Genomic DNA, 14,203 nt, shown 5'->3' with positions numbered 1-14,203 from the left:
GTTTTTTGTAAGATCTACACGGAAAAAATATTAGTTACCAAAATTTTAAGATATATATTACACCTGAAATTTAATTATCATGTCTAAATTTTAGCTATGGTAATTAATATTTTTAACTATATAATTTCATATGGGGAATTAAACTATAGCTTAGAAATATTAGTTACCATAAAATTTAGACATGGTAATTAAATTTTAGATGCGGATACTTAAAATTTAGCTATGGTAGCTAATATTTTTTTCCGGTGTACATTCAATAATAATATTAATTAATAATTAATAATTTGGAAAAAATTGTAATATATTTTTAATACATAAATATATTTCAATGTACCTATTCAAAATATGATAACGATTTAATAAAAATATTATACGATAAAAATAATTTCAAAACAAATTGAAAAAATATCTTGTGACAAAATTTGCAAAGATTTCTTTTAAACAGGGAAAATGATTATTGTTCCAATTTCGAGTAGTAATAGCATCTCGATAACGCTGTCGACACAGTCGAGAGGTGTGGAAAAAGATGAAAACCAAGGCGAAGGAGCTGAGAGCTCCTTTGCACTCTCGCGCAAAAGGAAACCCTTATAGCAGGAAGAAACGTAGGGTGATCCTCTTATGCGTCGCTCGTAACGAGCACAGCGTTGTTGCCGGCTCGACTGTACTCGCATATAATGCATGTAACACGCGTCCCTTTTTGTTTACACTGGGTAACACGACTACCATGAAGCGAGGTAACCACTTTTTGCCGCCTTCTCTCAGGAGCAGTCCTGTAAAACGGATCGATTGGACGTAGCCGCGCTCGCATATCGGCACTCTGTCGATTTTAACGACCGCACGGTCCATTCACTCCAACCGGACGTACAAAGCGCTCCTGGCTTGACAATTCTATTTCTTGCCTGTTCTCTCTACGCCACATCTAAATAGCCGGCTACGGCGATTCAAAAAGTCGACAAAACGTATCGATCGGACACGGCCAGAGAGGAGACAGGAAGTCACGCTTGTCGCGCGATATTCCAAAGTATACGTTCGTGGCTAATAAACGTTTTAACGGTTCGATATGCGCGAGCATCCCTCTCGAATTTCATACTATTTATACACTCTTTTGGCAAGAAACACATGTGAGTCGGGATGTGACAAACATATTCATATGTTTTCGTAAATTGGGAATTTTTCTAAAAAAAATATTTCAAAAAAATGTTTAGAATTCTATTAGCTTGAATGAACGTCATTCTAATAATTTATAAAGCCAAAAAAATTATGACACAAAAAAAACGCGATTAATATTGTATATACATCAACGCTTATAAACGATGAAGCATCGACATTATTGGTCGCCGGGAGCAGGATGATTAGGGCGGCGCTGATTCGCAAGAACAAGCAAGCTCGAGCCGATACCTAAAAGCCTGCCGTAGATTGGCCGGTCGTTTGACGATAATTAGGTCCCGCGGAACGTAATCTTGCCTCTTCGACGCTGCCGAGGAAGCGACCAGCAAAATCAACAAAATAATGAGTAGTCACGGGTGTTTGTCGGCAAACGCGAACGTAACGCGGTACACGGCTGATGAGGAGGGTCCTCGGCGGAGAATTACATGGACGTATGTTGGGGGGGACAAACGGCTAGCAGGTTGAAGAGAACAACCACAACGAGTCGACGGCTAGTTAATGACTCTCTATGCACTTCATTCCTTTCTCACCGGTGATTATCGGGGCGCACGTCATGTCATCCTCAAGGTCGATATATATTTAGCGTTACGACGATGTCATTTTCATTTTCAAAACTCATAAATGATCGCGATTATTATTTCTCGTAATGTATCGATTATTTTATCTTTTGCGTAAAGCAACCTGATATTTCAAAAACTATTCGTAGATATGTCTGATTATGTCGAGATGTTTAGTTAATTCATGCTATTGCTTAAAAAAATTTGGACTCCATAATAAAAGCAGAGAGAGAAAGAGAGGGAGAGAGAACATTTGTATCGAAATATAAGTTCATTAATCTCGGACAAAATAAGTTGTTATAAGAACTGATGAGATGCGAGGCGCACCCTCGCATAAGATCTTCAGTTGTCTCACACGTGCTGCGCGAGAACATGAAACCAGAGGACCGAAAATGCGAAGAAAGGCATGATATGCTGACAGTAGGCGGATAAAATCCATGAAATTCTGGTTGCCGGGTGACCAGATTTTTTTCTGGTTAGTTTCAAAAATCTGCGACCGTTCTAAGACAAGGCTCGCTAAGAGAAAAAGGAAACACTCGATACCAGGCATATGGTGAAAATTCATACGGAGCTACCGGAAGCTAAACATTCTAAAAAGTTGCGCCAAACACGTGTGTTTTGTTCGTCAATAGATTTTTTTCTCGGTAAGCAAATTTTTTATGGAAAATCAAATTTTAAAATACATATAAAATATGATATAGTAAAGAACAATAAATAAAAAATCTAAAATAATTTTTTTTTTTTCGAGAAAATTAATTTTTCAGTAAAATTATTTTTAAAAAATATAAGATTAATATCATAAAAATATAAATGTGAAAGAAGACAATTGATTGCTCAAATAAAGTATTATTAATAAATTACAACGATATAAGAATGAAATTATTTCATTGCAATTCAATTTGAATAACTTTGAATAAACGCATATTATAATTTATTTCATATAACACGATATAACATCGCGAATAATCTCGAAATAAAAGATAAGCTCAATTTCATCAATTATCATTTCCACACGATAATTTTTTTTCGATACTCGTTTATAAAAGCGCATTCGAGAAAGAGAGAAAGATTCGTCTTTTTCCGATGCACCCACGCGTTTTCCTTCGCGGGAACGAGACGAAAGATCTGAAAGGACCGAAGGTGGGAGTCAGGGACGGCTGGTGCTAGTTGAGTTGTCGAGCTGACACGCGTTCTCTCTCCTCGTTTCACCATCGCTGCACCGATCGTCTCTCTTCAACTTTCATTCCTGAACCCGTACATATACGCTCCCTCTCTCCATCCTCTATCCTTCCCACTATTCCCGATAGAGATCCGCCTCTCTTTCTCTCTCCAGCATCATCTCTCGACGTTTTTCCCGTAGCTTTTTCGTTTCCTCTTTCTCTCTCGCTCTCATCTCCCTTCTACGCGACATACGCCAGAAGCATCCGTTTATCCTCCTCGTTCTCACATCGAATTTTCCTCTCCGCGTTTCTTCACGGCCTCTCTGTCGCACGCCTACCCGACAACACAACCGCATCTACCGCCACACGCCCGACTTCTCTCCTCCTCGACCATACCATGCTCTCTTCCGATGGTTATGGTAGAGGTGGTAGTGGTAGCGATGGTGGTGGTGGTGATGGTAGCGATAGTAGGGTGGTGGTAGAGTCTCAGTACCGCCATATCCGCCAAAGCACAAGCACCGTGATAGGGTTCGCATACACGTTCCGAGTCGCGTCTTTCCAGAGAGCGGACAACCTCGTCATCCCCGTCGTCAGAGAAGACGGCGAGCAAAAGGGACCAAGGGAGATATACAATATATATACACACATTCACCCTGAAATCTAATGTCCGAGTGTCTCGATTCCGGGATAAAATTATTAAGTGTCGCGCGTGTTATCAGCAGGCAGCGATCGCCCCGAATGCGATCGCTCGTCGAGGGTGGTGATCAGGAATGCGATCGCGAGGACGTTTGACGCGCCGCCGGAAGCAATCTGATTGCGGTGAACGTGCTCTCGATTCGCGCGAACGGTGGGCGTCGTCGCGCATTAATCGCGACGATGGTGATCGATTGACGCCGCCTTATCCGATAGATCTGTCGGTTCGAGGTCGCTCGTGTGACGATAATACGTGACTTCGCGATACGCACCCGGGGATTATCAGTGATCGCCAATCGAGCTTGGCCCGCATGGATTAACTAACGAACAGTGGTGAGTCACCGTATTCGACGGCCAGTGAAAGGAAAGTCTCTCTCGTGGACGAGTGGTAGCGAAGTTGTTGGATATAATTTGGATCCGTCGGCGAGCAACACCAGGATTGCTGATCCAGTTCGTTAAAAGGCAAAGTGAAAACAACCTTTCCGGACGAGGATCTTTACGCAAACATTACAAAAATTAAAGGCACGAGGTTCCATAAGAAACGTGCGACCTGTACGCCGTTAGAAACTCAGCAGGATTCGACCCTCTCAGGTGCCGACGGATCTGTCGACGCAAAAAGATACGTTCGTTTCCGCCCCAGTTTACAGCCACGACGAGAAAATGCAGACAATTTGAAAATTGCGCCGCAGGAGGCATCAGGTAGAGATAGTCGATCTACCTACGATTGCTGCAAGGACAAACGACTGTTAATTGCTGCGAAAACGCGTTAATAATCACAATCTCCCTTCAAGGACGAGTGGTTGGTTCCCTTGAAAACGGACTATGTCCACCGTTATCGCTTGTTTTTGCCCGTACCATCGGTACCAACGTAAGCAGAGTGCCAGACGGACCGATTTGCCTTGATCCTGGAAGAGGAGGGTGGCAACTTCCTGGCGCGACAGCTGGCCTTGACAGCGGCAACAGCAGCAGCAGCAGCAGCCGCCGGCAAGATGCCGGAGAAGGAGGTCGCTTATCAGGAGGCATTCTCGTTGCTGCCGCCACCGCCGCCGCCGCATCATCCGCATTCGGCCTTCCACGCGACCTTATATTCGCACCCTCATTCGGCGCCTCATCCGCCACCGTTTCATCCGCATCACGGGCCGCCGCCGCATCCGGTCACTTGGGAGCATCATGCGGCGGCGGCGGCTGCTGCAGCCGTTGCCTTCCATGCACCGCCACCTCACCCGTAAGTTTTCGTCTTCATTTATTTCAAACGATTCATACAAATGTTAATATGCTCCACTATCATACGCGAGTTCGAAAAAAAATAAAATGTCAAAAAATTGTACTGAAAATTCGAGTTTCATTAGAGAATTTCAATAATCTGGAGATTAAAGCAAACTTGACAGAAATATTCCGGGGAAGAATTTCTAGATTTTTATTTCAGCCCGTTTAATTAAATGTTATAACAAATTTTTAATAAGTTTATTATAATGAAATCGATCTGTACATATATCTCTCTTTTTTGCATATCTTGTCGGAATTGCTCATAAATGTTACCTCGGAGTTACCCCTCGTGATTATATATAATTTTTCCTACCTATAGTTAAGTGAAATAGTTACAATTAGATTTGGCTCAAGATATTATAGTTGATATATATAGCCATACACAAGTTTTCAACTCGAAGCACACCGCGATCGATTAGAATTAGAAGTTTATGTTTATATTGTACATTATCCCTTCGTGTGAGATAAGCCGTAATATTGGTTCGCAGATTTCGATCGAACCACGTTAATAATTAGCCCATTCTCGATATGAAGTCTCGATATGAATTTCCATGCAAGCGAAAAGACATTAATTTACCCTTACTCTATAATTTGCACGTGCAAGCGTGCACCGACAATTGACTCCGTTATATTTTGCGTAACGTGATCACGTATAACGAAAGATCAATGATTTTACACGTATTTGCATAAGCGGCGATCCGCGTTAATCGCCGCACTGACTGATTGTAAGTAATACCTACATCGCGTTGCTGCGAGCGAGAAGTGTTAACAAGAAGCTTCGCGACGGGAGAATTGGCGCCGATCGGGATGCTTCGGATGAGTCGGATCGAACGAGAGGAGCGAAAGAAGGCTCGGCGAAGAATCGCGTTACCCCGGACGGAATAACGTCTTAATCGAGTTAATTAAAGCCTCCTCGCGTGTTTTCACGTTCCGCGAACACGAGACACGCGATTGCACGCAACGAGATTACCTCCTCGAGCAAAAGGCTAGCCTCTCTCTGGGATGTGGAAACGGAACGACGCAATAATTAGACGCTTCGACGCGGCGCGAACAAAGCTGCGGTTTCCTTCCTTTCAGCGCTTCATTTCCACCGTGGAATTGCGGTACCTCGTCGAAAGGATAATAGAGCCCCGGCTCTATTATTCGCGATAAGAGACTATACACACTGAAGGTAACTGAAACTTGGTCGAGAGTATACGGCATACGCGTACGTGCGAGTTACAAATTGCGTGACGCGTATTTGTTAAAAATATAACAATGTTTCGATACACATGTATGAGTTTATAAACGTCGGACGTTCGAATGATACGAAATCGCTGTTAAAATTTACGTCACACAAACCGCTGAATCGTCGATCAATTAATAATGCACAATTAAAGTGACAATTATGCAAAAAGTCGTTCGCTTAATCTCGACCATCTCGGACGACACGAATATTTTAATCAGAGGCAGAGAGAGAGAGAAACGAGGTGCATTAAATGTGTTGTAAAACTCACGGCGCCGATTCTTTCATACGGCATTAAATCAGCAATCGTAGCAGGTGTTTCGGGATGGCAATCACGAAGCTTCAGTATGTCGGTCCAATTAAGCATTTAATTGCAACAGTTGCCACCCTCTCGATCATCCGTAACATCGTATCGGTAAAGGAGAAGGGAGAGGATAGGGCGCGCCGATGACCGGCATAATAAATCGTCGGTCGACAATTTTATCAGAGGGGGACGCGAAATTGCGCGATCGCGCGTAGAATATCGATTATTGTATCAGCGACTATTCGCAGAATACAGGATACAGTCAGAATTGCCGAAATCTGTTTATATGTAAATGAAGCATAAGAGAGAACATGCGGGTAGATTCGTATTACGATGATATTTACAGACTCGCATGACAGCGAATAAATAAATATCCGTTTGATTATCATTGTCATCATTACGATTGTCATACTCGTAAATCTTATTTAAGATCCAAAAGATTAAAAAAGAAGGGAGAAAGAGAGAGAAGTGCCTAGAATATATTACAATCTTTTATTTAGAGGATCTTTAAGTGTTCATTCGACATCTCGATCTCTTTTAAAAAGATTCGCACGTTATTTGTTTGCTCGAAGCTATAAATGTATCAAGTTAAGTTTTAAAAGCTTAAAATGTAGAACAAAAGAGGAACTTAATTCGATGCCAATTTCGCGGTTCTTCGCGAACAGGCGATTATCGAGTCTCTCTCGCCTCGCCCTTTGTGTGTTCATCCGCTTTCTTTATTCATTCCACGATCTTCGGGCTCGCAGTAGGAGGCCGAGAAGCGAATCGCGTCAGCTTCGTCGCGGTCGCTGCGAGCGTATACGCGCGTGTTCGCCAACTAAAACGAATGGCGACGTCGGCGTGAATGGAACCGGCAGAGAGTATAGAGGGTGAAAATCTAAAAAGCGAAGAAAAGACGCGAGAACGCGAGGAAGATGTTCGCTGGATAAAATCGCCGCCGCGCGAATCTAATTCGTGACGAGGGAGAGATGCGCGTCGGTCTTTTACGAGGGTTCGCGGTTTTACAGCGAGCAGGACGCTGTAAAACGTCGTAAAGCCACCCCGAGTTATGTGATAGATTGGACAAGTAGCACACGCGTGTGCGTGCGTGTATAACAGTTTGTGGTAAAAGCCGACAACTGTGCATCTGCCTATTCGACGTATCCATCCGCATCAATATAAAGGGATAAAGATATTTTTCATTGCTCAATTTTCATGTCTATGATAAATAACACGGCAAAAATATCAGCTACCGTAGCTAAATTTTTTAGCTGTAGTAACTAATATTTTATAATTTAACGGAGATTCCTTATTAAACTATAGCTTAAAAATATTAATGACACAGCTAAAATTTAGGCTAATTAGGATAATTAAATTTTAAATATAATATGGGGTATCTAAAATGTAGCTATGGTAGCTAATATTTTTTTTCGTGAAAAGATGTATGATTATTTATTCTTTTATATTTTATATAGACTAAAAAAAAGAAGATTATAGCTGAGAAAATGATTTAATACCGCTGACGTTTTATTGCTGTGCATTAACTCATAATTTATTTAATAATATCACACTTTTCGCAAATGCTGAAAAATATATTCATAGAGCTATCGATTATAGAAGCAATGCAATAAAATATTACGACTATCATGTGACTCATTGCTTGATGTATAAACCGGCTGTGCTAAAATGACGAGATTAAGATTTTCGCGCAGCGAGAGATCTTTCAATCGGAGATTGCATCTTTGAAACGGAATTCATATAAGCGTCTCGGGATCGATAATAATAACGTTGACCCGTGAATTTTTAATCGATTCGAGCGTAAAATACTCTATCGCGACTTGACAAGTGATGGCATTATCTCTCGTAATGCTCGTAAAAATGCGAAACGTCTCCCATCAATTTTCACGCCACTCTCGCACAACGTCTTCGTCTGATCCCGTCTCTTGGTGATCGCGCGCGGATCGTTCGCGGATACGATATGGTCAATCAAAACTTCCGTTCCGTTGCCACAAGACAGGATAGAAGAACGATGGCGGGTGTAAAATGTGTGTATATGCTGCGCGCCGAGCGTCGTATTCCCGTCCCTTTCTTCTCCTCTCCACCCCGCTTGTCTTGAACAGATATTTTCGTCTCTTTACGAGGATGCGAGACACGCCGTGTATTTTTGCCTTCGGCGTTTCGCCTCATCACAGTGAAAGATATCGCGCGCCGCGTTCTTCTCCGCCCGGCGTCTCCGCTGACACGCCAAGTCTGACATTTCGATACATTAAAAAACTTGGTTCTGCTAGTAGTTAATGCATCGCAAACTGTACGGGAGGAGACGGTATCTCGGAAAGACAGAGGACGGTGTCTCGGTTCGCGTTTCGAAAGGAAAAAAAAAAAAAATTCGAGTATTGAAAAATCGGAGAACCACAGTTTCGACTTTTTTTTATCGTAATCGCGAACTGTCACCGCTGGTTGTTATCCCGCGATCGTGGGAGGAAGATTTCATTTCGCCGCGAAACTGGACGCAAACAATGCGCCGCGGGATCTCATCTCATTTATGAATCTCTTTAGGTCCGCGTAGGCTGTCGCAAGAGAGGATCGGGAATGCAAAGGGAGTCTCCGAAGATGCGGGTATCGTGTGAAAACAAACGAGATGCAAGAGAGCTACCAGACATGCTGGTATTCGTCGGACTTCTTCTCTCACGAGGGAGACCTCTCATCGAGAGAGATGGTCCAGCTAGAGATCGGATCTCGCGCGTAAAAATATCGCGAAAAAATATCCTTTTACAATGTTCCTTTTTATCGGCGCGAGAATTCTTCGATTCTCGCCTTTGAAAATCTCCTTGAACCTTTGTTTTATCGAAATATATTCGCCGTGTAATACGCGAATATCATTTCTCGCGGGCGTTCTTTAATTCGCACGACGTGTCCCCGGACCGTTTCTCTCGCGCTTATAAGGCGCGCGTCCGCGAGCGCTTTCGGTTTATCGAAATACGCTCATGGGATCGGGGCGAGATGTCGCGACACTTCTCATTCCGCTTGTCGCGCGACTTTTGCATACTCGTTGGTTCAGATTTCATCTCGATGAATACGGATCCGAACGGCAAATCGTGAAGCGCGTCGCCGTTCCGAGATAAATACGCGCCTTCTTCGCCTTATATCCCGAGGAATGTCGCGCGTTTATACGATTGTTTCGTTTAATTCGCAATACGAGAGAAAACGAGCGCTATCTCACGGAGATGTAAACCTTGCGCTTCGTATACAGTTTACAGAAGAATCGAAAAGCTGTCCTTATCGCCTATCTCTCGCGACCAATTATTCGGTACTCGTATTACGGCGTAAACACGACCGAATGAAGTGTACATATATATACATATATACGATATCGCATACGCCGCCGGCAACGTATCGTACGTAAAAACGAAGACCGATTTGTCAGCGCGCGCATCGCGATGCGCACGGTAGGAACTCTCTCTCGTCGAAGGAAGACATTCCCTTCTTCCAGCTTCGGGGCCCGCGAGTCTCTCTCTCTCTCTTTCTCCCCATTCCCTTTGCCGTTTCGCGCGAATAGAGAGAGCCGCGCTGTCGCGATTTATCATTGGCGCGCCGTCCATTGATAAATTCCACGCATTCATAACGCCGCGACCCACGTTTTGTACCGGGAGCCCCGGCTCCGCCAGCCCGCAGGAGACACACGATACCCAGGTACGATACGATACGTATCGCGCGATAGCGCGTATACGATTCCCTTCCCTCTTCCCTCGCTCGCGAATCGCGCGAATTATTGCGCATCCGGAAACAAATGCGAGGGCGAATCTCGGACCACATCAATTAAAGTGTAAAAAAATTTCAATAATTTTCTTAAAGAAAAATATTTTTTCTTTTCAATTCTTTTCACTCTACATATGCGCTTTTAAAGCAATTAGGATTCAAATCAAATTTTTTTATCACTCTTTCTCGCTACGAGCGAGACAAGTGGAAAAATTAACATAACTGTTAAGTGAATTTTGTTTGTCATAATGAAGGAGGTTGAGAGAGTATAAGTATAGACAATAAAGAATGACATTTCTCGCCACCCGTGAGGAACGTGTACTCCTAGCTGGGATGACTCGCTCAAAGGCTAATCGCTTTAATGAGACAATTAGGCGATGGTACTCGTTGATAAAACGGGTTTGTTTTGTCTGCTTCGACCGAGTCCATGTGTCTACTCGCCGAGATTGCGGCGCGCCAAAAGGTTCTCGCGGCTCGTTTCATTTCAAATAAATATTCATTATCACCGATGCGTTTCGTTCGCTCGATCAACAGTGTACGCACCGACAAGACGGAAGATTCGCGGAAGAAATACTCGTTACCGCTCGCGTTATCAATACTTTGTTATTGCATAGCGCGAGATATCGAAAGTCGATAGTATTTGATACGAATATCATATTTCAATATTGAAAAAGATATTATTTCTCGAATAATAAATAAGTTATATTAAACTGTAATGTATAAAATATATATAAGTTGTGAAAGATGAGAAGGTGATGCAGAATAATAATACAAAAAATATATAGTAAACCTAATGTGTGTGATTTAATATTGTTTTTTTGAATATCTCTCTGTTCGTGCGAGGTATATTAAGAAGATATTTTTAGAGTCCACATATTGCTGCATGGTTCCCACGAGATTCCATCGAGTGTTAAGAAAACTATGATTTGCACATTCCGAGATAACAAAACGATTTGGTTTCTGTAACACCTATATTATATTAAAGTCATCGAGCTCTCTTATCGAAGGAAGGAGAAAAGGTGGGGACGCGAAAAAACCGAGAAAAGTAGGGGATGGATCGGCAGAACGAATCTGCTCCTTTCACAGAGGTGGAGAGGCAAGAGAGGAGAGGAGGCGAGGCGGTGAGGTGCGCCGCTGGGTGCATAAACAACGTTGTAAGTCGACGAAGCACGCGTGGCTCGCATAAAATCTCATAATGCCCTTGTCCAAACAAACGCACGGTGGCGATGTTATGGCGTTCGAGAATTTACCACTCCGGAATCCTCTTCGAGTGCCCGGGAGGAGGGAGAACGAGAGGGTGCACTCCGAGAACGCGTAGGAGAGCATCTCGAATATCCAACCGTTTTTAAATGTAAACCGCGCGGTTAAATCGCCTTCCTCCGGTCCGGTCCCGGGGATGTCTATCCGCCTTAATCTTAATCCGATTGTCGAGCTTGTTCCATCGGCGCGTCTCTTTTGCGGCGAAAGCGCGGAATTACAAGCACCGTGGATTAACGGGGATATGCCCCCTCTATGAAACACACCATTCGGGGATTATACCATTCCCAACTCGAGCTCGTACCGTTACGCCGATTTAGTAGAGGTAACATAATTTGCGCGAGGACGAGTTACTATGTCCTTTTGTCGCTAACTCTTAATCAAGTATTATACGCGAATTATAAAAAGACGATTATATGCCTTATTTTCTTCTTTTGAATTTTTACTCGGAAACCGGGAAATCGTTTATACTTCGACAAATCGTACGTTGTCGTACAAACGACTATACTTTCCATGATAATTCGAGCTCGAGAAAAAAAAGTTACACACAGATCTTGAGATTATGAACGCGGTTACCGGAGCGTGAAACGACGAGTGAGAAAATCTTCTTAGAAACTGCGTATAAGGATAACCGCTCTATCTACGAACGAGAGATTCCCGTAATCCCTGCATGTAGGTTGCTCGTTGACTTCTGTCCACTGTCAAGTTAACGACGCGTAATGACAGCTGACAGAGGCGGCGCGGGCACGGTTTCCCAGTTACACGCTTTTTTTTCTTTTCTTTTTCCTCGTCGTCGTTCGGGCATCGCACCACGGAAACCATAAAGCCGAACCTCTTTAGGCCGACTTTAGTGCCAACGGGTGCGCGGACGTTGTTCCCGATTTTATCATCGATTCACCGCGACGCGAGAATCGTTAAGATCGACTTTCTGCAAGCGTTGATCTTTTTTTTTTCTCTCTCTTTTGCGTGCGCGACGCCTACATCAGGATCATAAACTCAGCTAAAGTCGAGTAGCCGGGCAATTCCGTCGCGAAAATTGGCGACGTCTAAAATGACGATATTCTTGGACGATAAAGTTTCCAGTTATTATCCGGCTGTCAAACGCGCTTATTTGTCGCGAGGGAAAAAGTGTATAGGTGAACGTTTTCGTTTCATTCTACCATTTCGGTTTTTCTTCGCTCGGTGATAATAGACCGCGAATAATCTCTCTTAATATTGTACCATGAAAATATGTATTAGCGGATAGTACATAAGTATTTTCTCCTAAACACAAATTTATTATCATTTTTAAACAGTATTACGTGTATTTGCACTATAGACGTTGATTATATTATTAGATTGCTTATATTTACGAATACGATAAAAATTTCAAGATTGTCTAAGATTTCTAATTCTAAAATTATCTTCTACAATAAAACAAGTATTTAAAAAAATATTACTGCGATAAAAGAAGGTCGATGTTTTGAAAAAATATATTGGATTTTTCTTCGTGTGAAATTCGAGAGAATCTTAACCGAGAACTTTTCCGTCCAAGTTCCATTCCGTGTTTTGCTGCCTGCCAACCGCGCTAATTGAGCCATTAACTCCGCCCTTTAATCTTTCGGTTCTTCCTCCGACATTCGACTTCCTCTGTTCTCGGAAGGAGAGGAGAAGGCATCGAGAGATCAAAATCGAATCTTTATAACGGAATATGAGGAGCAAAATATATTCGATACTCTCTTATCGATATAAACATTAATTAATTTCTAATTAACACACTTCATAAATGTATAGATAATGTATATATATATAGATCACTTAAATGCAAAACAAAATGTATTTTTTATATCTCGATAAAACGTGATAGCGATGGAAAATGTTATATTTACATATCGGATATATGTGTACATATCAAATTTAAAATATTTATTTTCCGTAATACACATACACACACACACGCAGATTGCGTGCCAAGTTCGCACATACTTCAACTGACATTTCGTGGAGCGATGTTTATTATCTTTCGCTTTGACGGTTCCCGAACGAGAGCTAGTAAGCATAACATTTTTGTATATACAGAGAAAACACGAATACCGGCTATATCTTTTCCTTTATTAGAGTCCACGACACGCGGGTGCGCCCCTTGGCTCCTTGGATCGAGATCGAGACGATTCATGATTTTCTAAGCGGGACTATAAGAGAGCCTGCGAGATCCCGCGAGGGCGCGCCTCGGAAATGCGTGTGTGTGTCCTAAACCAACATCTTTATGGACTCGATGTTTCTCCCAGGCCCGACTTATTACGTTGATTTATCGCTTTTGTGCTGCCAAGCCCATCTGCCTCCGTCGCGTTCCATAACCGCCGCCTCGGCCGCGAAGATCTCTATACATCTTTGAATTCATAAAGTTCGAGAGGCACTTGCGATCGAAGGGAGGATCGAGATCTCGGAATTCCACAAATCCCTTTCAACCTTTCAACGTCGTTCATTCGCGGATCGAAATTTCAAAGTTGACAATTTCAGCACGCTCGCGGAAAATGCAATTCTATTTTTTAGATTTCTTCCGGTTACTGAATAAAGTGTTAAATTAAAAAATCCTTGTTATGATATATCCCTCTTATAATATTAATTGAAATGAATTATCTGCTTATTCGTCTCGCGTAAATTGAAATAAATTCGGTAGCGGTGACGATTATCGTTAACGATCATCTCATCAGCATCCGTGGAACGTGTTTCGTGCTGATGCAACCGATCGAATAGCTATCGACGCGATGTAAACAAAATAGCCGGATTTCTACAAATTTATATTTTTCCGGCAGAGGCCTAATATCGACGAAAGGTGTCTCGAAAAGAGGAATTTAAC

General features: G+C 42.6%; 2 protein-coding genes across 5 annotated transcripts in view; one reads left to right on the top strand and one right to left on the bottom strand.

Annotated features, from left to right (window-relative positions):
• Dctn4-p62 (dynactin subunit 4) overlaps nucleotides 1-14,203 on the bottom strand; it is a 104,445-nt gene that overhangs the window by 86,441 nt on the left and 3,801 nt on the right. The window lies entirely within an intron of this gene.
• Ci (transcriptional activator cubitus interruptus) overlaps nucleotides 3,390-14,203 on the top strand; it is an 80,906-nt gene continuing 70,092 nt past the window's right edge. Inside the window, exon 1 of the mRNA XM_083053434.1 lies at nucleotides 3,390-4,802. Within this exon, the coding sequence (XP_082909560.1) occupies nucleotides 4,567-4,802 (236 nt within the window). The 5' untranslated portion in view covers nucleotides 3,390-4,566. The remainder of the gene's footprint in view (nucleotides 4,803-14,203) is intronic.

Source organism: Prenolepis imparis, unplaced genomic scaffold, assembly GCF_030444845.1.
Source record: "Prenolepis imparis isolate NDT839.2.m4 unplaced genomic scaffold, iyPreImpa1.0 SCAF_13, whole genome shotgun sequence".
Classification (NCBI taxonomy): domain Eukaryota; kingdom Metazoa; phylum Arthropoda; class Insecta; order Hymenoptera; family Formicidae; genus Prenolepis; species Prenolepis imparis.
The sequence above is the reverse complement of the archived record's forward strand: the minus strand, read 5'-3'. Positions and strand labels throughout refer to the sequence as shown.